Below are 27,062 nucleotides of genomic sequence, written 5' to 3'. Positions count from 1 at the left end.
TTTTCATTTATTGGAAAACAGAAACCCAGGTCGGAGCACTGAGCATGCTTGTTGTTACTGGGGAGGCATTTCTTTTAGGCCCTCTCAGAAACAGAAAAAAATGTCCATGCATGCACTGAATTGTCTATCTACACACATCTACAGATACTTCTACACGTCGCTGTTAAGCTAAACGTGAGTTCGTACTGCTCTCTCCAACTCAAATCTGTCACTACAAGAACCCTCCTAGCGTTTCGCCCTCACCTATAAACTCCCATCAGAGGTGAGAAGCATGGCTCCCACCATCTGCCGTCCATTCCATAACTGCCTGATTCCAGCCCACACATACAGCAGCACCAGAACTGCCATCCAGTACCCGGAGTGGAACAATTTCATCAAGCAGGGTTCAAAGCTCACAAGCAGTCCCTTTTGCCTTTAGTCATACAGACCTCATTCAAATCCAGAGAGATTTAGGCCAACGTCTCTCCCACCCCCACCCATCCCCTTCAGTGAATTTGCTTCATGCATTTGTAATACAGTTAGAGTCTCTTGTTGTAGCTTGCATTCTTCCCTGAGATCCCAACCATTTTTTAATTTGATCTATTAAGGTTCAGTTGTGGTTAGTTTCTGACAAGTACCTATCATCATGCACCTGCCATTACAGTGACCTTATTGCCTTAGAAGTCCCTGGTGCTTCCCTTATCCATCCTCCCTCCTCCATCCTAACCCTGGTGTCCACAGATCTCTTCGCAGTCTCTGCAGTCCGCATTTTCCAGGCTGTCGTATGATCTCAATCACATGACATGCATCTTTCCATGATTGGCTTCTTTCACTTAGCAACGTGCATTTGAGATCTCTCCACGTTTCTTCATGGCTCAATACTCATTTCCTTTTTTGTTGAATAAAATTCCATTGTATAGATGCAATACATAGTCATTCAACTATTGAAGGGCTTCTTGGTTGCTTCCAGTTTAGGCAGTTTTTAATAAATCTGTTCTAAAAATTCACATTTAGACTTTTATGTGAAGATAAACTTTCAAATCGATTGAATCAGTATCTAGCACAAGGGATGGATCCTGTAATAAGACTCTACTTGATTTTATAAGAGGTAACCAAACTGCCTTCCAAGGTGGCTGTTTCCTTTGGCCTTACCATGGTCAGGGAAGGAGACTTAAGGTTGCTCTGCGTCTTTGTCAGCATTTAGCATCGTCAGCCCTGGGATTTTACCCATTCTGGTAGGTGCATGAGATCTAGTAGAGGTAGTGATGTTTCACTGTAGTTTTAATTTGGGATTCCTTGATGCCCATAAGATGGGCATCTCTTCATCTGTGTGTGTGCCGTCTGCATATTTTCCTCGGCAATGTGTCTGTTCAGATCATTAGCCTATTTTTAATAATTGCATTACTTGTCCTCTTGGTTCTTTTCCTTTGTTTTTCATTGATTCTTTTTAGTTATACATGACATCAGTATCTTGTTTTAAAAGGGTTTCCCCACCTCTTTTCTTTCTTTTTTTTTTTTTTTTTGGATATAAACCCTTTATCAGATGAATGTTTTATAAACATTTTCTCCTTGTCTTTTGATTCTCCTAACAGTATTTTTCACAGAACTGAAGATTTTAATTTTAATAAAATATAATTTATAGATTTTTTTAACTTCAAGGATCATGCTTTTTGGTGTCATATTGAAAATGTCATCATCAAATCCAACGTCACATAGATTGTTGTGATTTTTTTATCCTAGAAGTTTCGTAGCATTGCGTTTTATTTTTAGATATGGAATCCATTTGGGTAACTTTTGCAAAAGGTAAGATCTGTCTAGATTTACTTTTTCCCCTATGGCCGCCCAGTAGTACCAGCACCTGACCTTACTCCTCCGAATTGTCTCTGCTCCTAATGAGACAGCTGACTTTGTCCCTTCTGGCCTCTGCTCTCTCCACTGACTGAGCGTCTGTGTCACCAGGTTGCCCATCTTGATTGCTGGAGCTCTCTGTGTCATCTTGAAGTCAGCAGCCTCACTCTTCCATATTATTTTAGTTATTTCGTGTCTTTTGCTTTTTTTGATCAACTTTAGAATCAGGTTGTTGATATGCACAAAATAGCTTGCTGGGGTTTGGAAGGGATGGTGTTGAATGTCTTGGTCTAGATGCTACTGTGAATAGTGTTTTGTTTAAACACAACTATCAGTAAAATACAAGAGGAAAAATGGTGGAAAATACAAAAATAAAAAACATCAGAAAAATTGAGAAAGACTAGAAAATTGCTTCCTTTATTAAATTGCGGTGACCTTTGAATCCTATTAATCCATTGAATTTTTACTTTTTCTTGTGTTAGTATTGTTACCTTAGATCTCTGTGGTTTAGTCTTAGCATATTTTTTATTACTTAATTTTCAACTTTTTGATTTATTTTTTATTTTAGATGTGTATTTATGCTGCATATTTTTAGCTTTTGTTATTCAATTTGATATTTCTAGTCTAACGTGCTTATTCTATTTATAGATATTGTAATTATTGATAGTTTGGATATATTTCTAATGTCTTATTTGAAAATTTCTGTTTAGCAGTCTTTGTTTGTTTGTTGTTGAACCAAGCGGTTGCTGAGGCTGACTTGGAATTTGTGACCCCCTGCCTCAGCTTCCCGACTTGCTGAGATTACAGTCATGCACCATTGTATGGGCCAGTATTTTTTTTTTTTTACTTCTTCTTAAAACATTTTCCCTCTTTTTTTTTCTGGAGTGATAAAGCATTCTCTATACACTTTTATTTTATATTTTGTTGCTTTGCCACTTAAAGATTTTTTCCTATGCTTTTCATAACTGCCTATACATTTTAAACATATTTAATCAGCTATGAAATTAATAATATTCCAACAAACTCTCTAGGGACTTGGTATTTCTATCTTCTTCCTGAAAACATCAGGGACTCCAGGAAACTACTGTCTACTAGACTCTCACTCAATTAATCTTATCCCTTTTAAATACCCAAATTAACCATTGCTTTATTAACCTTAGTGGTGATTTCTCATATGATTGCCATTCCTTTTAAACTTTGCTGCTAATGAACAGTTTCATACTTTCCCTCTTTTTGTCTGACATACAGCCATTAATAGTTCTTTTGGCGAATATGAATACTCTTCATCTTTTTGGAATTCTGAAAATCTTTTCCGTTTTTCTTATTCTGAAATGGAATTTAACTGACTTCATAATTTTAAGCCCAAATATTCTAATGGATAAGATGAGTCTTTTCAACAAGGGGTAGTCAAACAATTGGATGTTTCATGCAAAAACATAATCTGAACCTTTGCCTCACCATTTATGCAGACTATAAATTGAATTGGGAAATAACTTAAATTTTAACTCAAAACTATAACACTTCTAAAAGAAAAGGTAGTTGAAAATCTTATTATCTTTGGCTTTTAAAACAAAAAGCATAATCAAAAAATAGATGCAATAAATTAGATTCCAGGATCTTTGAAAAACTGCTAATAAAATGAAAGACAAGTCCCACATTAGAGGAAAATATGGGTGGCCAATCTACATGTGAAAAGATGGCTGTCACTAGTCATCAGAAAGCTGAAACTGTAGCTGCTTGAGATGTCGCCACATACCTCCTAGAATGACTGATTCCTACAACTGACCACACCAGCTGTCGGCGAGAATAAGGAGCAACTGGAACGCACATCCTGCAGGTGTGCACAACGGGACTAATCAATATGAGAAAATGTTTGGAAATTTCTTTTAAAGTGAAACATACACCTAGTTGTCCTAAGTATCTAGCCAAGAATACCTTCAGGTGGAGGTTGTTACCAACTTCCTCTTTAAGAACCCCAAAGCTGAGACAATCTGCATGTCTGTTGACTGGTGATGGATAAAATATGGCAAATCCATAATGAAACAGTAATGAGCAATAACAGAGAACAACCCACTGACTCCTGGAAGGATGTGGATGAGCCTCCATTCACATCCATTCACATCTACACAGAGGGCTGCAGATTGTATGATTCCATTCACGCTTCGTTTTGGGAAAGGAGAAACCACCGGGACAAACACCAGGTTAGAGGTGATAGGAGCTAGGGTTGGGGAAGGTATAGTTAAGGGGTGCAGTGGAACTTTCTGCAGAGTAGGAAATAGTCTATATCCTCATGATGATGGTGAGGATGTGCCTATACATTAGCCAAAATTCCACAGACTTTATACTTCAAAGAGAAAATTTACCTTGAATGCAAGTTATAGTTCAAAAAACAAGACTGTAAATAAGTATGAATAGGGTCCAGCAGATGAACACTCATCACCAGGTCCATTGCTACTTTCTTGGTCTATGTTGCCACCACCACTCTTAAGCCTCCTAACTAGTCCTCCCTTTTCAGCCTTCTCAGTCCATTTTTAACATAACAGCAAGAGTGAGCACACTAAAATGCCAGTCAAACCATCACATTCCTTCATTCAAAACCAGTGGTAAACACCTGCAATCCCAGCTACTTGGAAGGCTGAGGCAGGAGGATCACAAGTTGAGGCCAGCCACAGAAACTTAATGAGGCCCTAAGCAACTTAGTGAGACCCTGTTTCAAAACAGAATATAATTAAGGGCTGGGGCTGGGGCTCAGTGGTAAAGTGATTCAGGTTCAATCTCTAGTACAAAAACAAAAACCCAAGAAACAGTAAAAGTTTCTCTTCCTTTCCTTCTACTCCATAATCCCCTCTCTCTCATCACACTTGCCTATTTATTTTTCCTAGAACCAAACTGTCTTGATCTATTTTGTGTTATTATAACAAAATACCCAAGACTGGGTAAATTATAATGAAAAGAGGTCTATTTTGGCCCACAGTTCTGCTGGGTAGAAAGTCCATTAAGTATGGCACTGTCTGGTAAAGGTCTCATGTCACAACATGGTAAAGAACTAGAAAGGGAAGTGAGTGAATGTAAAGAGGAGACAGCGTGTGTGTGTGTGTGTGTGTGTGTGTGTGTGTAGGGGATCTCCCTAGTGTGATGCCCCATAGCCCCAGACACCTGCCATTGGGCCCCACCTCCCGACACAGCCACACTGAAGACCAAGCCTCCAGCACTTGACCTTTGGGGGACAAACCATATGCAAGCCACTGCACGGACCCTTCCCTCCTCTTTCAATAATGCTTCTAAATGTTGAACACACTATAAATGTTAACCACTTCTTTTGTTTATATTGTTGGTCCTTCTTCTACCTACTCCCCACCCCAACCGTTCCAACCAAATCCAACCAAATCAAAGAAGGAATTTTTTTTCTGTTCTTTTGATCCCTGTCTGCAATTATAGAGGTCTAGAAAGTCCAAAATCTGCAGAGCCAGTGTCCCAGTTCAAGCCCAAAGGCCAAGAAGAGCCAATGTCTGTAGAACCAAGAAGAGCCGATGTCCCAGTTCTGGGACTGTCAGATCCAAGAACTCTCTTACTCAGGGGAGATCAGCCTTTGTTCTATTCAAGTCTTGGATTCTGTTCAAGAATGGACGAGGCTCATTCACAGGGAGGGTGATCCACTTTACTCCATCTTCAGATATAAATGTTAATTTCATCCAAGAATATCCTCACCAAAACTTCCAGAATAATGTTTAACCAAATATCTGGATACATTCTGTCCCAGTCAAGTTGACACGTAAAATTAACCATCAAATCATAATGCAATATTAATATTACTAATAAGTGAATTACATTCATTGATGTTCTTATAATGTGTTAAACCAACCTGGCATTCCTGGAATAAACCGACCTTGGCTATGATGTAGGGTTTTTAAAATTAATTTATTTTAATTAAATATATATGACAGCAGAATTCATGTTGATTCATTGTGCACAATTGCAGCACAACTTTTTACCTCTGTGGTTGTACATAATGCAGCATCGCACCACATGTGCAGTCGTACATGTACCTAGGGTAATGATGTCCTTCCCATTCCCCCATCTTTCCTGCCCCATGCCCTCTCCCCAGCCCTCCCTCCCCTTTGCCCAATCAAAGCTCCTCCATTTTACCCATGCCTCCCCCTTCCCTTTATGAATTAACATCCATTTTCCAGAGTATGATGTAGTTTTTATATTAGAATTACTGGATTCAATTTCCTAATATTTTATCCAAAATTCTATTCTACTTTCAGGAGTGACGCTGTCCTCTGATTTCCATTTTGTTCCTCTCTTCCTATGACTTGATATTAGTGTATGCCAACCTCAGAAAATGAGAAAAGCATTATCAGCTGCTCTTAGTATTAGATGTTGTCATGTTTTAGAATTTTGGTTTTTAGGCTCATTTTGAGTGAGTTGTGTGTGTGTGTGTGTGTGTGTTTTTTCTTGTCCTATAGATGCCCAGCTGCCTCTCCCAGACAGCCTGACCATCATTTTGTGATAGCTTCCACTGGGACTCTGAGATTCTGTCCTGAACCAGATTCTATAGCAGCATTGGGGTTTCTGCCCCCATGGGAAGCTGCCCCATAGTAAAACTTGGCTAAGTATGCACAGGTGAGGCTTGGCTGGGGGCTGGGTCTCCAGCCCCACCCTGTAGACCCTCGTTTTTCCTAAATCTTGGTCTCCAGGCAGTGGTGAGGCACTATTTCTCTTTTCAGGTCCCCCACCCCAGTTCCTGACTCTGTGCCTAAATATGCGCTTGGCTTCCTTATGTGCTTGGCTCCTGTCTGCAATCTGGGGGGCACCCTGAATTTGGCCTGCAAGGGCCAAGCTCCCTGCCCGATTTAGACAAAGAGCCCCGTGGGGCAGAGTCTTCCAGTTGTCTATTTTCTGCTTGTTTGAACTAGACGTGTCTAGTTTTGTACTTTATCTGTTTGTTATGGCTTTCTTTGCCTTCAGAGCTGAAAGATGGATCAAAGCATGAATTTATTGGGCTTTCTTGTCCAGAATGTTCTCCCCTGTCTTTCTTATGTACAGTTAGCTGCCTTATTGTGCAGGGATTTTAAAAGGCTATTTTATTTCATCACACAGTCTACCTGACACTGTGTGTGAGCCCAATAGAGCAGGTATTCTTATCACACCGAGCGAGGGAAAAGTGAACAAAACTAGAAATTGGGTCCCCCGGCTCAGGTTCGGTTAAAAGGATGGCTAGCCACGGAGCCTGGAACCCCACGAGGGGCTCCAGACCCTGTCTTATTTTCGTCTTTGGGTCACTGTTGCTGCCAAGAGAAACAGAGTGAACAATTTCCTTGTTCAGTTACTCAATGCTAATGATTCCTTGGGCATTTTGTGACCTCCAAAACAACACTATCAGAGGAGAAAGGGTCTGATTTGCTGTCATGACAACAGATTTTAATTTAGATACCGTCATTCACACTTATTCTTCCTGCTTTTCTTTCTAGTCCAGACTTCCATGCTCCAACAGACTCCTGAATTCAACTTGACCCAACAGAGTTCACTGAAGCTCTTTTGTCCTCTGGCACCACTTGGTGGTACACGATGGTCTAGGATTGTTCTAGAAAGAGGTGTCCCAAAGTCATGGGTAGACAAGTAACCAGTCTTCCACTTCAGAATTGCCTGTGAAGCCTTCCCACGTGCCAGGGTCCTCGCTGGTCATGGTAGAGGACTTTAGGTAAATCAGTTGGTAGAAACTGACCTTTGGGAGGCTGAAGGTCGGGAGGGGAGCTGACATGGCTGTCGATGACTGACACATGGCAGGAGATGAAGTGTGGACCCCCCAAGGTCAGAAGGGAGAGGGTCAGGTTGGAGCAGCAGATCAGCTTAGACGCTCTTATAGATTCCTGGCAGAAGCTGATCTAGGCTGGCCTTTGGTGGGGCCTCAGAAATGAAAAGAGAAAACAGTTCTGAGGGCACCGGGGGACCGAAGGCGGTCGCATGGGCCACCCCAGTGCCGTGGTAGAGTGCACAGTGGTTCCCATCATGGAGAGACGGTCACTTCTGCCAGGAATTCTCCATGGGTATTGGTTGATGGGTAGATTGGTGAGAGGACAGGGCTGTGTTTTAGCTCTACCCTGCAAGGAGGGCAAATCTGAACCAACCTGATTCCATGCCCTAGACACCATCCATACAGGAATTGAGTAAATAGTGAGTTAAACTGATTAAGGCACAGATTTATTTGAGAAAAATTTTAAGCAAAGCACTCTTGAGTTCAGGTCCGAATGTTACTTAGAATAAGGATTCAGTTTGAAGATCAAGGTTGTGATTAAAATCTTTTCTCTTGAGACAAATCCTATACTATGTTTTTTAAAATTGGCTTTTCTAAAGACTTCATTTGAATTCATTCCCTCTCTTGCTCCCAATCATGTTGGATTCCACCTGTTTTATGCGCTTACTCATTCAAGAGATGTGGGAAGCCCACACACCAACCCACATCCATCCATCCAGATTTCCAGGTTTAAGGTCCTGGTCAAAATCACACAGAAATCATGACAATGATGGTGGACAATTCTGTTTCTACAAAGTGACCTTGGCACACTTTCCCAGAAAGGCCTCCTACACCAGTTTTAAATGCGGAGTTGCCCATGTCCTTCCACTTCAGGGACTTCAACCACAGAAGAGCTTCTGTGTCCTCAGGAGTTGGAGGTGCACCAAGCAGTATCAGGCAGGCCAGGAAGTGACCAGATGCTAATCTCACTCCTGCATTGCCTCACTCCATGGCTGGGGAAAACACCCAGCATGGTTACCTTTTTGACTTTCAATCCACAATGTTGAAAAGGATTGTACCTATGTCTGTGCAAACTGGATGGATTGAGGTTTAAAAAACCTTAATGACAATATTTATATTCAAATGTCAAACATCATGTGAGCAGATTTAGTGTTCTTTCCTACCCAGGAATAACATTCCACACTGTAATAAATGTATCCATGTTCCTATCAGCACATTATTCGGGGACAAAGGGGGGTGGAACAGGCAGAGGGGGTGGGAACTCTGATATTTCTTTTGGAGAAATTCTATTAATTGAATGTGTGTTTTTTGTAACATAACTATGGTTATTTACCAAACAGAAGGGCAGCTGTCTTCCTCCTGCGGCTTAAGGGTGCTGTGAATCAGTGCACATGCCCCCAGTCTGGGCAGAGGCAGCTTAAATAACTCTTCTTTGTTTCTGCATTATGATCATACGTAATAGTGGGGTTGTCGAGACATATCTGTACATAGCATAATTTGATCGATTTCATTCCCCTGGACCTCTTTTCCCCTCCCCTCTTCTGATCTCCTGATCCCTTTCCTCAGTCCTACTAGTCTTCCTTCTATTCTTGTGAAAGCCCTTAAATTTTTTTTTTCTTCTCTCTAGCTTCCACATATGATACAACCCTTGACTTTCTGAGTCTGGCTTATAGCATTCAACACCATGGTCTCCAATTCCATCCATTTTCTTGCAGATGACATCATTTGACTTTTCTTTATGGCCCAATAAAATTCCATAGTGTCTACGTGACACATTTTCTTTTTCCAGTCATCTGTTAATGGATACCTAGGCTGGGTCCCTAACTTGGTTTTTGTGAATTGTGCTGCTATACCCAGGGGTATGCACTTTAGTTCCTTTAGAAAAATACTGAGTTGTACAGAGGGTCATATGGTGGATCCATCCCTAGTCTCTTGAAGGAACCTCAATACTGATTTCCATAGTGGTTGTACTAATTTGCAATCCCACCAACAGTGTGTAAGTGTATGTTTCCCCTGCAGCCTCACCACCATCATTACTACTTGTACTCTTGATAATTGCCAATCTAACTGGAGAGAGATGTAATCTCAGTATAATTTTGATTTGCATTTCCCTGACTGCTAAAGATGCTGAACATTTTTTCATATATTCATTGGCTATTAAATGACTATTTTAATGGATGCCTTACTGTCCATCAGTTGGGCAACATTCAGTGGCTTTTGTTGAGCCCAGTGCACAGTAAAGACTCATAGAATTGATGGTAAACAGTTAAGTTCTTTTAACCCAATTTGTCCCATCATCTCTATAAAAACTTAAATTGAACAATAAATGTTAAATGTGAAATAATTAATATGTTCACAGAATTGAAAACTTGGGACTCCATAGGTTAATAGAAAAGGTAGTTCTTACCCTAAATCAACAATTTCTCATGTGGCAGCTACAAATCACCTAGAGTGCCAGGGATCTATAAATCCTTTGCATTGTGGGTGAAATGTCGAACATGTATGCATTTGGGAGGGGAGAGAAGAAGAGTTATAGTTTTCAAGTTCCCAAGAAGAATCTGAAAAAATTAATAACCACTGCTCTAAAATGATAAACAGAGCATACATATCTGAGACAGCCCAATGCACTTGCAACACAAAAAATGAGCAAGGTCAAAGCATTTCAAGTGGAAATGCATCCTCAGGTACACAAAGTGTGAAGGAGCAAACACATGCAAAGTTAGGAGCCAAAGGAAGATGTGGGAAGGCAGGTCCTAGAAAGGAAGGGCCTGGAACAGAGTGATAAATTCAGGACCTACAGACCCCTGCAGGACATTCATCCACTGGAGGCTGTTAGGGTCCTTGCTGGGGAGAATGCGAGGTGCAGGATCTCTGGTAACCTCTCTCGTGTGCATTTTACTGCAGAGATTCCCATCACCTATTTGTTGTCCTGCCGAAGGTAGGCATAGCCTTCCTAGCTCCCCTGAGTTTTTGTAATTGAAACCAGAAAGTTGGACATTTCATACGAGATCTTTTGATTTTTTAATCTTAAAATTAATTCAAAATTAAGTAAGCAAAGAGACTGTATTCCTAATGGCTCAGAGGTTTCTATCCCGGACCCCTGTGTGGGGCTGAGGTTTGCATGACTGCTGGGCCCTGTTTGGAGGAGATCAACAGCTTGTGGCTCGGAAGGGTGTAAGCAGAGAGAAGACCCCCTTGAAGGGTCTGTAGAGGCACCTGTCCCGCTGACCTAGCAGCTCTGCTGGGGTAGCCCGGTGATGGTGACCAGAATAGCAGGGCCCTGCAGGGGGAGGTGGTTTCTTTCTGGAGCCAGAGCAGTCCTCTGGGGGTCTTAGGAGACTGTCAACAAAGGACCTTTTTGTATCTGAGGATGCATGTCTCCTTGAAATGCTTTGACCTTGCTCATTTGTTGGGGAAGGATGCCTTAACAGGTAGGACTCCCAGCCAGAGGAGCCCTGCGGGAAACTGAGGCAGGTCTTCAGTGACTGAGGGATTCTACAGGAAGATAGTCACAGAAGGGAGGCAGATGCGACCAGAGAGCACCCAGGGGCCATCGGAGAAGACTTGTCAAGACCTCCACGTGGCTGGCAAAGGAACTGTGGGGAGACTGCCCAGGAGGCGGGGTGGGGCTCTCTCCCTTCTTTCTCACCCATCGCTTGTCACCAGAGGGCAGGACAGGGACTTTCGGACCTTCTTCCCCTTTGTCTTCCTCCTGGGGAAGCAATAATATTAGCGTGTTACTGCACCAGCTTATTCTGGGTGCTAAAGAAAGGTCTTTGCCTTGGAAGTGTTTCTCATTGAAGACCCAGAAACCCCAGGGCAATGAGAATAGTCCATGGGAGGATAGTGGGAGCCATAGGTAGAGGGGCCAAAAGGCAATGCTATGATTAGGACCTTAGATGTCCCCTAAAGGCCCATGAACTGAAGACTCGGTTCCCACCTTGGTACTATTTAAAGGTGGCAGAAACTTATTTAAGAGGTGGGGCCTCTAGCAGGAGGTTCTTGAGACACTGCAAACATGCCTTTGAGGAGGTAGTGGGGATGGAGCTCCCTTTTCCCTCTGTTTTGCTTACTAATCACAGGATGAGTTTTGCTCTGCCATGAGTCCCCTCTGTGATGTACTGCCACAGGTCCAAAGCAATGGGGTCAACCAATAGTTTGATCAAAACCTCTAAAACTGAGATGAAATAAGGTGTCAATCTTTGTAAGCTGATCATCTCAGGTCATGGAAAGCTGCCTAATATAGCCAACCAGAGGGGCCAAAGGGTAAGGACCTGCCCCAGCCCAACACAGGGACGTCTGGAGTTGAGAGCAGTCAAGAAAGTCTGCATGATCCTGCACTGCACGTGGGTTACACTGAAGACCCGACTGTTTTGGTGATAGATTGAGCCTATCTTACTCAGTAGCAAAGAGCAAAGTTAGGATCCAAAGGAAGATGTCCAAGTTCTAAATTAAGATTTGAGATTTTCCTAAGAGAGAATGAGAAATGGTTGGCGTGTAGGCTTTGGGGTTAAGTGCTCTGAGGTGGGAGGTGAATGGAAACCCACGAAGAGGAGCAGGGGCTGTGTTTGCCACCCCTCTAGTAAAGGCACCAAGAAGAAAGAAAGAGAAGGAAGTGGGGGAAGGAGAGAGAGAGAGAGAGAGAGAGAGAGAGAGCACCTCAAGGCCTTTGCAGGCTGTGATTCTGTTAATAGCAACATGTGAAGATCAATCATACCTGTATAATGGGAAGCAGTGAGAAAGAAAGAGGAATAAGAGAAGAAGGAGGAAAGAAGAAGGGATGAGAGGAAGACATTCCAAGTTCAGCAAGGGCAGGGTATATACACTGTCACCTGTAATCGTGCCTCACCATGACAAACAGGAAATGACATAATAACAAAATAATTCTTCCTACGGGGGATGGAAAGAACACACCCCCTCGCACTGTCTTCACAACAGCCGCTGAGCGGCCTCGGGATGAGGGCGATGGAGGCAGCTGGTCGGGGTGCTCTGGCATGTCAACTTGGACTGGGAGTAAAAGGGTTGCACTAGATGTTTGGTAGGACCAACACTTGACTTCATGCCTTCCCATGTTTCCTCCTGGTGGAGTCGTATGTGGACAGGTGGGCAGGAGGACACTGCATACATACAACATGACCTTGAGAGGAGAGAGAATCCAGGGAATTCTCAGACAAAGGTCATTTTTTTTCCCCTCTCTTTCCCAACATAAAAGTATAGAAAGTTGTTAAAAAGTGAAAACAGCCTAACCCCGTGGCTCATGCCTGTTATCCCAGTGGCTTGGGAGGCTGAAGCAGGAGGATCACAAGTTCAAGGCCAACCTCAACAACCTAGTGAGGCCCTATCTAGCAACTCAGGGAGACCCTGTCTCTGAATAAGATATTTTTTTTTACAAAAGGGCTGCAGATGTGGCTCAGCACTCTTGGGTTCAATCCCCAGTACCAAAATAAATAAATAAATAAATAAATAAATAAATAAATAAATTAAAATTAAAACATAACAGCATACATACAATAAACCCTGAATGAGCCCACCACTAATGGATAACATTAAAAAATGGTGGTGTGTTTCTTCACTCTCTTTTGAAAAGGTGTTCTAGGATCCCATATGTACAGTTTAGGGCTTTGTATTTTTCTTATAATGTTGTAATATAAAGATCCCCATGTTGGGGCTGGGGCTGTAGCTCAGTGTTAAAGCAATTGCCTCACACAGGTTAGATCCTCAGCACCACATAAAAATAAATAAATAAATATATTGTGTCCATCTACAATTAAAAAAAATAATTTAAAAAAATCCCCATGCTGTAACCAATTATAGGTAAACATTACCTTAATAACTACATATAATATTTCACTATGTAGAATGGCATCCTATCATATGCACCATAATTTAATTCACCATTTTCTCTTTTTAGACATTAAATTCTAGTTATTATAAGTAAAACTGCAAAGAAACTTTACATAAAGCTCTTCTGTAGTTCCAAAATTTTCTTTTCTAAAATTCTTTCCATGGAATAGTTTTGCCAGAGTACAATTCATGTCCAAGGCTATGTGCATTTTAAGACTTTCCCAAGTGGCTTCGTGGGTTTATATTCCCACCCTCGTGGAGAGACTGCCAGATCTGCAGAAGGCAGGGTCCCACAGCGCCACACAGGCAGACCCCTCCAATTGGAGAGCCTCGGATTGCCCTCCTAGGAGGAGGCCCAGGGAAAAGTGACTCGCTGAGGAAGACCCTGGGGCAGTGACCTTAGACTGGCTTCCAGCTCTACATCAGAAACCTGCCTCCGACACCCGCCTGCAGACCTTGAGCCGGGTCCTTATTCCCGCGCTGCAATGGGCATCGGGCATCATTGGGGGACTGCCTTCTCACTGTGGCCTGTCAAGCCCGGGCTTCTCCCGTGAAATTGCCAGGAGCTCACCTGCACCATTGCACGGTTTGCCCCTTCGCTGACATAAGGGCTGTTCCCACCGCCCCGAGGACTTAGGAGTGTGGAGCCCGGGCTTGGGCGCCTCCACGACTGGCTGTCGCGTTGGGACTCTGCCCATCCTCAGCTCAGAGCCAGGCACCCAGTAAGTAGGTGCTCAATGGATGTTTGCTGAATGGGTTCAAAGCCACAACTGGGGTTGCAGGATAAAGCTAAAAGGAGTCTGGCGGGGTTCTGAGCGATCTTTGAGCGATTCCGTTCGGAGACGCGTGAAGAGGTGTTTTTCCAGGCGCGCGGCTGGTGGTGTGTGGATGGGGGTCATCCAGGGGGCATTTTTCTTGGCTGTGGCGGCTTCTTCCCTGCTAATCCCAAACTCCCACACTAGGAAGATCTTTCCGTCTATCTCTGGATTCTGCAGACTTTCTGCCAGCCCTGAGCCTACCCCGTGCGATCCCCGCGCACCGCGGCGTTGGGCTGGGGCGCAGGGTGCAGAAAGCTGGGCTGCGCGGGGCTGGGCTGGGGTCGCCCGCGGATCCCTGACTCTGCGGGGCGGAGCTCGCTGGATGCCCTCCGGCTCGGGAGGCCCCGCCCGCCCCGCCGCGCTGGCCCTACTGGGAGCCACCCCCAGGCTCGCCAGTCCGGGACCCGGCACTCGGTCCAAGCGCGGACTCGGCTCACGCCCAGCTCTCTGGCGCCTCAGACCCGGGTAAGTCAGGGGTTCCTGCCTCCCGGCACTTCTCTCCGTGCGCAGATGTCTTAGTGGGGACCCCACCGGGGCTCCCTGGACTTCGTCTCAGTCCCGGGACTCACAGCTCGTGCCCCAGGCCGGAGGCGTCCGGATCTCTGCAGTGGGAGATTCAATGCCCGGTTCAGCCTCTCACTCCCTTCCTTTCTCTCCGCCTGTCTTCACTTACTTATAAAACAAAGGCATAGGAAAACATGTCACCACCGTAGAGCAACAAACATTTTTTCCATAATTATAAAGTTATAGGCATTCTTGTAGAAAATTTGGAAAATACCTAAAAGCATCAAAAGAAAATTAAAACCACCCACCATCCCAATCCTCACTTTGTTTCAAAGAGAGGCCTCCAGCTCAGCAATACTTGAATACATAGCGACCTCAAAGGAAGAAACTTTTAAATTTACTTTATTTGATTACTTATTGGACTGGGAAGGTTCTCTCAGGGGAAAAGGCATGGAGCACAGAGAGCATGACTGATATCTGCCGACCTTGATGGTTGTGATGGGGACAACTGAGAATTTTTAGAAGAAAGCTGACCAAAGAGCCCCATGTATGTAGGTGTCTGATGCATTAACATGATCCATGGCCCTCCGGGTTTTTCAGATTGCTGCATGCGAGTTGATAGCTCACTTGAGTCCACATTTAGATTAAGAGCTCCCAGCTCCATTAAGGAAGACCCTGTAGGTAACTGTAGCTGTCATTTATGGTTAGGGTGATGGGAACTTTGCAGAGCTCACCTGTGGTGGTGTGAAGAGTAAGTTTCTAGGCAGCTGTGACTCGGGGTCAAAGCCTTCTTTCTGCCTTCTCCGCTGTGTTGGGTGCTGTCCATCAGAGCAGCCAAGGTCTGTCTGAGAAAGGCCTTTGTGTGTCCCCAGATGACAGTCTTAAGATCAGAGGTGTGGCTTGCCTAAGACAGGTGCTCAGAAAGGGAATCCTTTTAAAAATAAGGTGCACTTTGAAGATCTCAGAGGGACTCGATGATTCACTTTAAGTTACTGAGGATGAGACAGTTCCCCGCACAGTTTGGGTCATTGTGGTAGTTGAAAGGAACCCGTATGCATTCATGCATGCCTGCATTTGATGAATGTTTATTGCACCCCCACCATATGCTAGTCTCTGTTCTAGTCACTGGGGAGAAAATGAGGAACAATGCCTGCAAAGATCCGTGTCCTCAAAAGCTTATATTTTGATGAGAAAGACAAACATCAAACAACAGACATAATAATTAAGAAAACTATATTTATATAGCAGGTGATAAATACTACGGAAAAAAGAAAAGGAAAGTAAGGTAAGAGTTACTGGGGTGGGGATGAAAATTGTATTCTACCATCACCAATTTCTGACTGCCTCAAACTTCTTTAGGAATAAGGTGGATTGCAGATATATATGTGACTATATGGATAATATAAATTTTAATATGCAAAATAAATAATAATATGAAGAAATAAATATTATACATTTTAATATTATACATTTTCACATGCAAAGCAAACTGCATTGTGAGAAGTTTTCTTGTGACTACCCTATAGTCTATTTCCAGAGTATACTGTACTTTACAAATTAACCACCCTCTCATTCCCACTGTAGTGGTATTGAATCTACTTTTGCATTCCCATTTAACTCAGCAAACCCTTATTGAAATATTCTGGGTGCTGGGGTGGGGGGCATACGTGAACAAGAGAGTCTGATCTTCAGGCTCCCAGAAGGAAATGCCCAAACACATCTAAAAATTATTCCAATACAAGTTAGAATATGATCAGTGTTGTGGGAAAACCAGGCTCTGTGAGGGGCCAAAGCAGGGAGGGGAGTCTAAATGGGGTTCACTTATAGTTTGACTTAGAAGCAGGCTTTCCAAGGACAAGCAGAATTCTAACAAGCAGATTAGAATTTTGGCGGGCAAAAGGAAGAGGTGGTGGAATTTTTTTATGTTGCACAAAACCTGCCATATGTAATCAGGTTAGATTTTATTATTCCCACTTTTCAAATGAGGAAGGTGGGGCTCCCTGGATTTATTTATTTAACTGAACATAAGATTTCTGTCTGTCCTCCTTATAAGTGATTTTAGCTGTCATCCATTCTCTGCCTAGAGTGCTTACTCTCTTCCCATATGGAGGCTGCCTGGGTCCCTCTCATTGGTGCCCTGGCTGAACTTCCTGGGCATTCCTTGTTTTCCATTCCTCAAACTCCAAGCTCCCTGTCTATCACCCAGGAAGAGGTCTGGGAGGCTCCTGGTAATAGAGAGAGACTCAAGGGCCACAGCCCATGCCCAGCCAGGTGGTGGCAGAAAACACCTTTCTCATCCATGTGGACACTGATTTCTGTGACATTGATTGTGTGATTCTGTGCCTCTTCATGGTTCACTCCTAATCCCTTGAGAGACCCTGGCCGCCCTAGAGACCCTATGACTCCAGGGAGAAGGGAAGGCTGGAACACAAAGACACCAGTCCCTGTCTGGAAGACCCTGGTGGCCCTGGGTATCTTCTTTCCTACGAGGAGATAAGTACAGCATGTTTCTAGAATTCAGACATAAGGTTGTGATAAAGACAAAACAATGAACAGTTGCTTCCAAGAAAAGTGGACTCCGAATTCTTGACTCAGATAAGATCATATTCACACAAATTAGGCTTATCCATAGTTGCTTTTTACCCTCATTCTGCTTCCTCAATCCAAGGCCAAATTGTTAAGGTGAGATTGCAATAAATCACAGAGTCAATCTTAAAGCAGGAGATGGAAACTTTATTCACCAGCCAGTGGTACGAATCCACCAGCTGGCGGGTCAAGGGGTAGCCTGCAAGTCTACACCCTTCAACCCCCTCCTGGGGTTTGAGTACACCTTTTATAGTCCAAACCCATATTAAAGCATAAGTTGCTGTTGCTATAAATCAAAACCATAAGCAAATGTCATGAGATCTAAAATCATAAGCAGAAAAGGGAGTGGGCCACAAAGTCCCTAGTTGTGTACAAGTTAACGAATTTGTACTTTAATTCTTTACTAATATCTCTGACAGGGTACCTTGTCCAAGAAAAACGGGAACCAAAGAGAGAACATTTTTACATTGTATAAGAATTATCACTTTGTGTTGCCAAACACGCTAAGAACTGTAGATGGGTACAGAGGTGGGGTTTTCCATGGGAGAAGCACGTCTTACATGACGTGGAGTCTCAGGGCAAAATGGAGTCTGTCTGTCGTTGCCCATATAGCCTGGCCCATAGCAAAATGATCTCAAAGCTGGGTCTTTCAGTCTTACTTAAGACTGCTCTTTCGAGGAAACCCTTCAGGAATGCTGTTCCTGTTCTACCTAGGAGGGACTGTGTGTTTCACCCAGGACTGAGCAGGGCTGCACATCGGATCCCTGAGTTCTCTCTGGCTCTGACATCCAGGCCTCCCCTGCCTGCCCACAGAATCTAGCACTCCTGGAAGAAGGCTGGGAATCAGCCATGGAAGCCCCACCCAGGCAGTATGTGCTTAAAAAAAGGACAGTTGCCACTTCTGTTCTGGAAACTTCTAGGCTGTTATCAGTACTGATAGGCGACCAAGCCAGAACATGTGGGAGAAATGTGTACATGTAGGTGATACATGCTGGAAACAGCAAGGCCACACCCCTGCCCCCTTCACCCCGAGTGTCCACGTGGGCTCCGTTGCAGCTTGTTGGTTCAGTGCAGCTGCCCAGAGCCCTGTGTTCTGAGTGATCTCAAGCACACCAGCAGCTCTGGGCCCATGATTTAAGAAAAGGAATAATAACAACAAAAGTACACTCTCTTGATTGGAGCTGTGCCCATGCCTTCAAACTAGGCAGATGCAGAAACTTGTAGAAATTCGCCTCTTTCTGGACCCAACAAGACCCAGTTTGAGAATATTCAGCACAGGCTGAGCATCCAGCTGGATTTGCATGGAGCTGGACATCCCTGGCTCCTGTTGCGATTACCACCCACCAGGAAGGGCGGCAAGCCCCTTACTCACTGTGCAAGTTATACAAGCCATGGTTCTCTCTGGGGGCTGGGGCTGGGGTGTGGAGGGGTGGGCATGGGACAACTGCAGGTGGCATATTTAGGTATCTGGCTCTGACATCCAGGCCTCCCCTGTCTGCCCATGGGAATATTCAATTATGAGATCCAATTTCACCTGATAAAGTGGCTGATTTCTCAGTTACTCTGAGCCTAACTAGTCTGTCCCCTTTCTACAAGGTTTTAGGTACTCCTTTTTCTATACAAATAAAATGTGAATCAAGACCCAACATATTAGATTTCACACGTATCTTTGATAAGAGAGATGACCTTGGGCAAGCGCTCTCTCCTCTATGGAGCCCTGCCTTATAAGACTGTTGGATTAGTCACTCTCCAGATTCATTTGAGTGCAGCAGTCTGATTCCAGGGCCATGGCTTTGACATTATATGGAGTGTGAACTTGGAGAATCAGACACAAGCTCTCCCTAATGGCAGGCAGATTGGCTTCTGTGTCATTTACACCATGCTGACTGTTAGGATGACATTGCCCAGCTCATTTGAAGACACATTACACAAATACCTCAGTGACTCAGCCTGCAGGCTTTGGGGTACAGAGGGCATTTAGCAAAAGCAATGTGATAAATATAAGAAAGAAAAGATTTATTTTTTTTTTTTACTGCAGAGTTGCTTTCTGAAAAGTAGTTGTTTCTGGTCTGTCATAAAGCTCTGACAGGTTAATAATCACTTAAGTTACCGGTGTGCATTAGGATGGGGGCAGATGGGGGTACAGTGAAGGCCAGAATTTCTCTCAGGAAACTTCAGTTCAGACATCAAAGGTACACAAGAATAAGAAAGATCTGGAAAACAAATGAGATTAAAAAAATTAGGCAGTGAAATCACGTTTTGCATTCTTAGAAGATTCTTCCAGGTACTCTGCAGCACAAAAGACTGAGTGGTCAATTTTCTAAGGTGCCACACCACAGCCCAGAGGCCCTTTGTCTTGGCTGCAAACGGGGATCACTTGGAGGGATGTCAGTCTGTTTTGTGCTCTTATAACAGAATACCTGAGCCTGAGTAATATATAAAGAATAGAGGTTTGTTTCTTTCAGTTCTGGAAGTGGGAAGTCCAAGGTCAAGGGATTCACATTTGGCAGAGAGCCTTTTTTCTATGCACCCCATGATGGGAGGCAGAAGGGAAGTGGGGCATGAGAAAGAGAAATAGATATGGGGGGAGAGAGAGAGTCTTAAACTCATTCTTTTATTAGAAACCTGCCCCCAAGATAAGGCATGAATCCATGCTAGTCAATCACTTCTTAAAGATCCCACCTCTAAGACCTTTGTCTTAGGGATTAAGTGTCCAATTCAAGGGACACATTCAAACCGTAGCAGAATGGTCTTGAAAAGTCCCATTGCCTGGCAGGAATTCAGATGGACCTCATTCAAGTCTCTGGAGGTGGGATCCAGGCAGCACTTGGAGTGCCACAGGGGATTCCAGTAGGATACCAAGCATGGTCTCCTGACCAGCACTGACCAGCAACAGCACCACTGCCCGTGAACGTGTTTGAAATGCAAATTCTCAGGCCCTGTCCGGGACCTCCTGACACTCTGGAAGCAGAGGAGTCCAGTAATCTGCATTTGAACCCAATCTTCTAAAGCATATTGAAGCTTGAACCTACCACCTTAGAATAAGGCCCAGGTCCAGGAGATTTCCAAAGCAGATGTTTCTGGTTGCTTCCTCGGGCTCCAGAAAATTCCATCTGGTTTTAAGTAATGAGTCTTCTCAGTAAATCCACCAGTATGAATTAAATACAGAAGTTACTCTTGAGTTAATTTGCTGTGTGGAGTTATTGGTTCTAAACCAATTAACATTTTGGGCTCTTAATGTCCCCCGCCATAGTCTACTCCCATGTGGTCATTAAGCTATAAGAACCTCCTAATAGTAATTGGTAGCAGAATTATTTGCCAATTGTGGTCACTCTGGGTTTTTGGAAATAATAACATATCATCAATTCAAGGCCTGTTCTTTTCTGGAGTAGGGCTCTATGCAGTCTTATGTGGCTCCAAGTCATTTAAGAAGAAATTGTTGAGCATCGAGTTTGGATCTGTTATCAGACGAGGGATAAATGTCTACTTTGTGTAAGAATCAGTGACTGGTGTCTCCTAAGCCCACACAGCTGTACTACCCCTAATAAGCCTCTGTGCACAAACTCAGAAGCCTAGCAGTCAGAAAGTCACAAGCCATCGTCACTTCTCATTCAAGACCAGTCTCTCCATAAGTAAAGAAGAGAGCCGCAGTGGTCAGCCATGGGGAAGCCTAGCATCAAACCCCAAATCCTTGGGCTGTAATTTCTTAACGAGGTAGAAAAACAAACAGTCCCATACTGGGGACCACAAAGTGTCACACTTTGTGCCCAGTGTAGGATCATCATGCTGTATCAATGATCCAGCAGCCCACAGATAGCTGTGATGTTTCTTCCTCTTTTACCAAGGGGAAAGGCACACCTGAGGAACCCATCCAGGATCCTGTGGCCAGGAGGTAGCAGGGCCAGGATCCAAACCTGGGGCTGGAGGGGCCATCCCAAAGCCTCAGCTCTTTCTGCTCCTCTGTGCATGCTCTCGGGTTGTTTGGGGTGGGAGATCATTTCCATTCTTGAAAAGGGAGTTAGCTCATGCTCTGAAGCCAGCTCCTTGGCATCTATTAACTATTTTAAGCGGGTTTTAAGGAATCAGGCCCCACTCAGGGAAAGGTATTAAGTTCCCGTGGCTTCCACTCAACAACTTTCCTGGCAGATCTTGTGTTCTATGTGCCAGGTACCAGGCTAAAGATCTTGCGGGGGACAGAGTGAGAGGCCTAGAGAGCCTCTTCGCGATGCAGTTGGGAAGGAGCGTGCTGGGGTGGTGCTGAGCTAGCCCCATACATCAGAGGAGGCTTCAGGAAGGAGAGCTGAATTGGAAAGCATGAGAGGGCACCATGAAGGAGTCTCACAGGCCAAGCGTGAGTATCACAATTTCAGGAGAGCCAATGTGAGCTGGAGGCACAGAAAGATGAAGGAGGTTTGCAGGATCCACAGGGGTCAAGGGCATGGTGTCTGGGCACCATGGTGACAGTGGAGCTGAAGAGCAAAGGGAGGCCCCTGGAATTTAAGGCCTCTGTCCACACAAACAAGGAGGCATTCCTCTGAAGGTGCAGAACCGAGGAAGGCCTTCAACCTGGGCACTGAGATGATGAGATTTGCCATGAGGGTGACTCAGATTTGGGGGTTGATAATATTGCCATTCGGCCTACTGAGGCAGGATGCGGTTGGCCCCTGGTGGGTCATTGGAGATTTGGCTAGAAGGGAGACCAGAGTCCAGGTCAGGTGAGTGAACCTGAAGGAGAGGGTGTGATCATCCAGGGAAAGAGTGGACTGAGAAGACCAGTGGACTCTAAGGTACGTCCACATTTCAGGGATGGATAGAGCAAGAGGGGCCTTGGAAAGAGGCAAAATGTCTTCACCTGGTGCTGGCTTCAGTGTTTATATTTAAATTAGCCAATTTTATGAAAATAGAGCTCTGGGTCTACTCTGCAGACCTAGACCTGGGCTTCTGAGGTTGACAGCCATCCTGGGCATATTGGTGTGCAGCGTCAATGGAAGGCTTACACGGCCATGCTAAGCCTTCCAGTGGAGGACAGTGGGCAGAAAAGGGAAGACAGCACAGGCTGCTCCACCGGCCTCTTGGAGAGGAGCTTCAGTGGACTCTGACAGCTCGTTCCAAAGGCTTCCACGGGATGGGGTAGGTTCCATTCAAATGAACAAGGCTGTCCCTAGAGAGATGTCCATGGTGCCATAGACCACTGTGGTCTGTTTCCTGTGGCTAGAACTGCATACAGAGTAATGTATAAAGAATAGAGGTTTATTTAGCTCATGATCCTGGAGGCTGGGAAGGTTCTGGTGCCAGCATGAGCTCAGTATGTGGTGAGGGCCTTGTGCTGTCCCTAAACATGGTGGAGGGCATCCCTTGGTTGGACAGAGCAAGCCTGCCAGAGAGGACCCCTCAATCCACAAATGAGTTCTGGCTCTGCCTTCATGACATCCACTTCCTAAACGTCCTGCCTCTCAACACTGTTGCAGTGGGGAGCAGATTTCCAAAGGAGGGACTTTGGGGGTAACACTTCAAACCTCAGCAGCCACCCATTGCTCGTTGCTCCCTAGGGCGCCATGACAGTAACTCAGTCTGACGAGTCATTCAGTCTCCAGGATCTAGTTGTATGAAATGTGACTTTTTTCAGGCCCATAAGAGGACAAAGGTAAGGATATTTGTCTTTCCTTTGTTTATGGAGTTTGTGGTCACAGAGGTGTCCATCTCTGGGGTGGTGAGCAGAGAAGTGAGTGTTCACAGAGTCTGTGCAATAGCTGAATTTAAGGGATCGCACACTCACATAGAGCAGCATGAGCATGCATAAAAACACAATGGTGAAGGAAAAGAGAGACCCACTGAGACACGGAACCCAATACTATTTATGCCAACTAAAATGCACACATATACACAATCCAGGATCTACGACAAAACGTACTAATGGAACTCAGGCCAGTGGTCACCTGTGTGGGGCATAAGGAAATAAAGGGAATTGACTTACCAACTGATCCATCAACAAAGGGCACGGTGCAGACCCAAGGGACACACGCTGTGGCCTGAGGAGCATGTCTGCTCATCTCTGTCACGGAGATTTTAGAGACTCCTGTGCCATGTGTGCACGGGCGTGGGTGTGACCGGTGGATCTTGATGTCAGGTTGCATCTTTCTTTCAGGAAGTTTGCCTGGGAAGTTCTCGGTCCAGCAGTGGAACCTGGAAGCCCAGATGATCCTGTCTAATTCCACGGTGGTGATGCCCTATCTGACCACGCTGTGGCGGGAGCTAGTTCAACAGGGCATCAACGCGTCCAGCCTGGCCCGCAGGGCTCCCGCCCGCGACGACAGCCAGCTGGCCGCGCTCTACATCCTCATGGTGCTGGGCTTCTTCGGCTTCTTCACCCTGGGCATCATGCTGAGCTACATCCGCTCCAAGAAACTGGAGCACTCACACGACCCGTTCAACGTGTACATCGAGTCGGACTCCTGGCAGGAGAAGGACAAGGCCCTCTTCCAGGCCCGGGTTCTGGAGAGCTGCAGAGCGTGTTACGTCGTCGAGAACCAGCTGGCCGTGGAGCAGCCCAACGCACACCTGCCTGGGCTGCCGCCTTCCCCGTGAGCCCCACAGCCTCGTTAGCGCGGGACAAGCCCCCACGACAATCTGAGTTTTCTCATATTCCTTTTTGTCTGGGTGCCATTGGATTTCTTTTGCTCTTTTAGGGGTGCAGGGTGGATTAATGACACTCTTTTTCTAAAATCGAAATAGACCGTCAATTATTCCCCAGAATCCTGGCTGCCTTGTCGAATCCTGCAGAATCCCTGACACGGTGGCCTTCCAGGGGTGTGGGCGGCCTGTCCCACAGGCCCAGGCTGCTGGCAAGGTCACATGACTCCGTCTGGCCTGGAGAAGGGGAGGTGACGCGTGCAGTTTCCAGGTAATTCTTGGAAAGGAAAGACCTGCCCTCCACTGTCCTTGTCCCCCTTCTCAGCAACTGGGACATGGACAGGTGTTGAGCAGCTTTGTCTGGGAAGAACAGGCTACTCTCAGAGGGCGGAAGAAGGGTCTGGGGCCTGGGCCTGGCCCTGAAGCAGGAGCTCGCACCCTCCTGAGCCACCCTCTAATCGGTGTTCATCGAAAAGAACTTAACTCTACTCCCCTATCAGCCAGGGCCACGTGGGTCTCTGTTGAAGCACAGAGTGAGTGTCCCCCTCATGCCCAACCTCACAGGGCTGCCGCCAAGGGCGCCATGTTCCTGTGTTTGTCACAGCTCAGTTTCCTTCTGTTTCTGTCACTTTTGGGCTCACGACTGTGGCTCTATCCTCCTATGACCCTCTCATCTCCCCCCTCTCCCCTCCACCCATCCGCCCTCCAAGTGCCCCTCCCCAAAACACAGACACAGCACACAGTGTCACAGACGCAGACACACATTTCCCATGCACATGTCTCAGTCTGGAAGGAAACCTGCTTCCTATAGGACTGAGAGAGAGGAGAAAAAATGCCCCCTTCAGAATATATACCAAGGGGAAGGTGCTCAGTTGGATGGAGAGGTGTCCCCTACCCCGAGGAGCCTAGGGGGAGGAGTGGGTGTGGGCATTGCAACACGTGGGCCGAGGTGGCAGGATCATTGGTGATGAACTGACTGTTTTGTGGCCTCCCAAAAGATATACTGGTGTCCTACCCACCCCCTGACCTGTGAAGGTGACCTTTGGAAAGATGAGGTCATTGGAGTGGGTCCTAATCCAATATGACTAGAGTTCTCAGAAGAGGGAAACCTGGATAGACCCAGGGAGAATGCCATGGGGTGACAGAGGCAGAGATTGGAACCGTGCAGCTAAAGGCCAAGGACCACCAAGGATGGATGGCCTTGACAGAGCTGGGGAGGGACAAGGAAGAATCCCCCCTACAGGTGTCACTGGACGCCCGGCCCTGCCCACACTTCAATTTCAATCTTCCAGAGCTTGAGGCAGACCCTGCCTGTCTGTCCAGCCCCCAGCTTGGGGCACTTGGTTATTGCAGCCCTAGGCAACTTGGGCTGCGCCTCCCTCCCATCCCCAGGGACAGGGCCACCCTCACACCCTTCCTTGCAGACAAGAGCTGGGGTAGGGATGGATGGAGGGGGTGTACCTGCTAGGCCTCCACTAGTGCCATCTTCCTCAGAAAGTCACAGAGGAAGCAGTGTCCTGGGGGTCAGCCTTCTCCAGCTGTAGCATGGGGTCCTCTGCCCTGTGACATCCTGAAGTCTCCCCTGCCTCGGCTTTCCTGGAGACTATGGAACATTTAAGTAAAACATAATTTTAAAAAACCCGGATGTAACAAACGAGAAGCAGCACATAAGCATGAGCGACCATCCTCAGACAAATGTGGCCCTGCCTAGTTCCAGTCCTTGTGGCACATAATCAACAGGACTCCCCTGTGAGTGCCTGGGGCACCCCCCCCCCCGGGGGGCAGAACCCTGGCCTGGGTCAGCCTGAGTTACTACTGTCCTTGGATGTGTGAATCTTTGGGTCCCAGAGTCTTTCAGAATCCTGAGTGAAGCCAGAATCCTCCCCAACCCCAAACGCGCCATTTTGTAAGGGAGTGCCCATTTTGTAAGGGAGGCTATGAAATCTGATTTTTACCTATTGGCAGTTAATTTTTAAAACCATGTGAGCCAAAAAAGAAAAAATGACCTTAACCTAAATTCTGCCCCCAAATCGCTGATTAATGATGTGTTTCAAAGAGAAAGAACAGCACCCAGCCAGCCCTGGGGCCCTCCAGGTAAAAAGTGCTGTGGTTTGGAGGTGATGTTTCCTCCAAGTGTTGGAGTGTTGGAAGCCATGTCCTCGGTGTGGTGGTTGGTGAAGAAGAGGGTTGGTTAGCTCACTGGAGACACTGTCCTCAGAAGGACTGATGTAGTTCTCAGGGGAACTAGTTAGTTCCCACAAGAAGGGGGAGTTATAAAGGACCAAGACTGGCGGGAGATCTCTCCTGCTGTACTGCACTACTGGCACCCACCAGGTGACACAGCCAAGGGGTCCTCTACCAGAAGCCACACAGAGGAGGCCACTTGATCTTGGGACTTTCAGCTTCCAAAACTGAGTTACATAAGTCTCTTATGTTACCCAACTTCAGGTATTTTGTTATAGCATCAGAAAACAGACTAATACAGAAAACAAGAGCAGAATCAGAGAAGGGACCCTGCCCAGCCATGGTGGTAGGAGTAGGCACTTCCCCAAGCATGTCTTTGGCCAGGGACCCTCTGGTCACAGCCCCCTAATGAAATCCCTTATCAGGTTGTTCTTATCTGATACCATGAGAGTCTCTCATTCAGATATCAGGCCCCTCGTTGTCACCATAGGTGAGGACATTACGACTCTGATTTTGCTCCTGTAGAGTCTCATCTGGAATCGGTCCTGAAGAGGTGGGTCCACTCTGTATGCAGATGAATTGGGTTTCTGGCCTTCCCACGGGAGCCAGGACTGCCATGGATTGGCATGAACTAGCCATCAAGAAGAATACCTCTCCCCCCTCTGCTGGGGCACTGTGGCCTGACTGCAGGAGTGGCTTTAAACTTCTCTAGAACAGATATGTGGCCTGCAATTCCCTGGAGAGCTGGCTTTGAAGAGCTCTGTGAAGGTCAGCCAAACACTGGTGGGGAAAACAGATGCTGGGCAAGGTTCAAGGACACATCCAAGGTCACTGGTTGCTTTAAGCAGAAAGCTGGCTTACTCTCTGCTTCCTTAATTCCAGCCCTCACCCTCCTCCACGTGCCTCATCAG

General features: G+C 45.7%; 1 protein-coding gene across 2 annotated transcripts; it reads left to right on the top strand.

Annotated features, from left to right (window-relative positions):
- Positions 1-14,597: 14,597 nt before the first annotated feature.
- On the top strand, positions 14,598-25,599 carry Kcne1 (potassium voltage-gated channel subfamily E regulatory subunit 1). Of its 2 annotated transcripts, XM_048803628.1 has the most exons (3): positions 14,620-14,712; positions 21,505-21,688; positions 23,483-25,599. In XM_048803628.1, the coding sequence occupies exons 2-3, from the start codon at positions 21,652-21,654 to the stop codon at positions 23,920-23,922; spliced, it is 477 nt and encodes a 158-aa protein (XP_048659585.1). In that variant the 5' UTR covers positions 14,620-14,712; positions 21,505-21,651; the 3' UTR covers positions 23,923-25,599. The 2 variants fall into 2 exon arrangements, with proteins under 2 accessions (XP_048659586.1, XP_048659585.1); XM_048803629.1 differs by lacking the exon at positions 21,505-21,688 and having other exon boundaries at positions 14,598-14,712.
- The last annotated feature ends 1,463 nt before the right edge of the window (positions 25,600-27,062 follow it).

This window comes from Marmota marmota, unplaced genomic scaffold (assembly GCF_001458135.2).
Source record: "Marmota marmota marmota unplaced genomic scaffold, marMar, whole genome shotgun sequence".
NCBI classification, from domain to species: Eukaryota; Metazoa; Chordata; class Mammalia; order Rodentia; family Sciuridae; genus Marmota; species Marmota marmota.
This window is presented reverse-complemented; position numbering and strand designations above follow the sequence as displayed.

Coding starts and splice junctions, on each gene's coding strand:
- Kcne1 (XM_048803628.1), top strand. CDS start 21,652: ATGAGAGGGCACCATGAAGGAGTCTCACAGGCCAAGC. Junction 21,689..23,482: donor AGGAGTCTCACAGGCCAAGC/GTGAGTATCACA, acceptor TCTTTCTTTCAG/GAAGTTTGCCTGGGAAGTTC.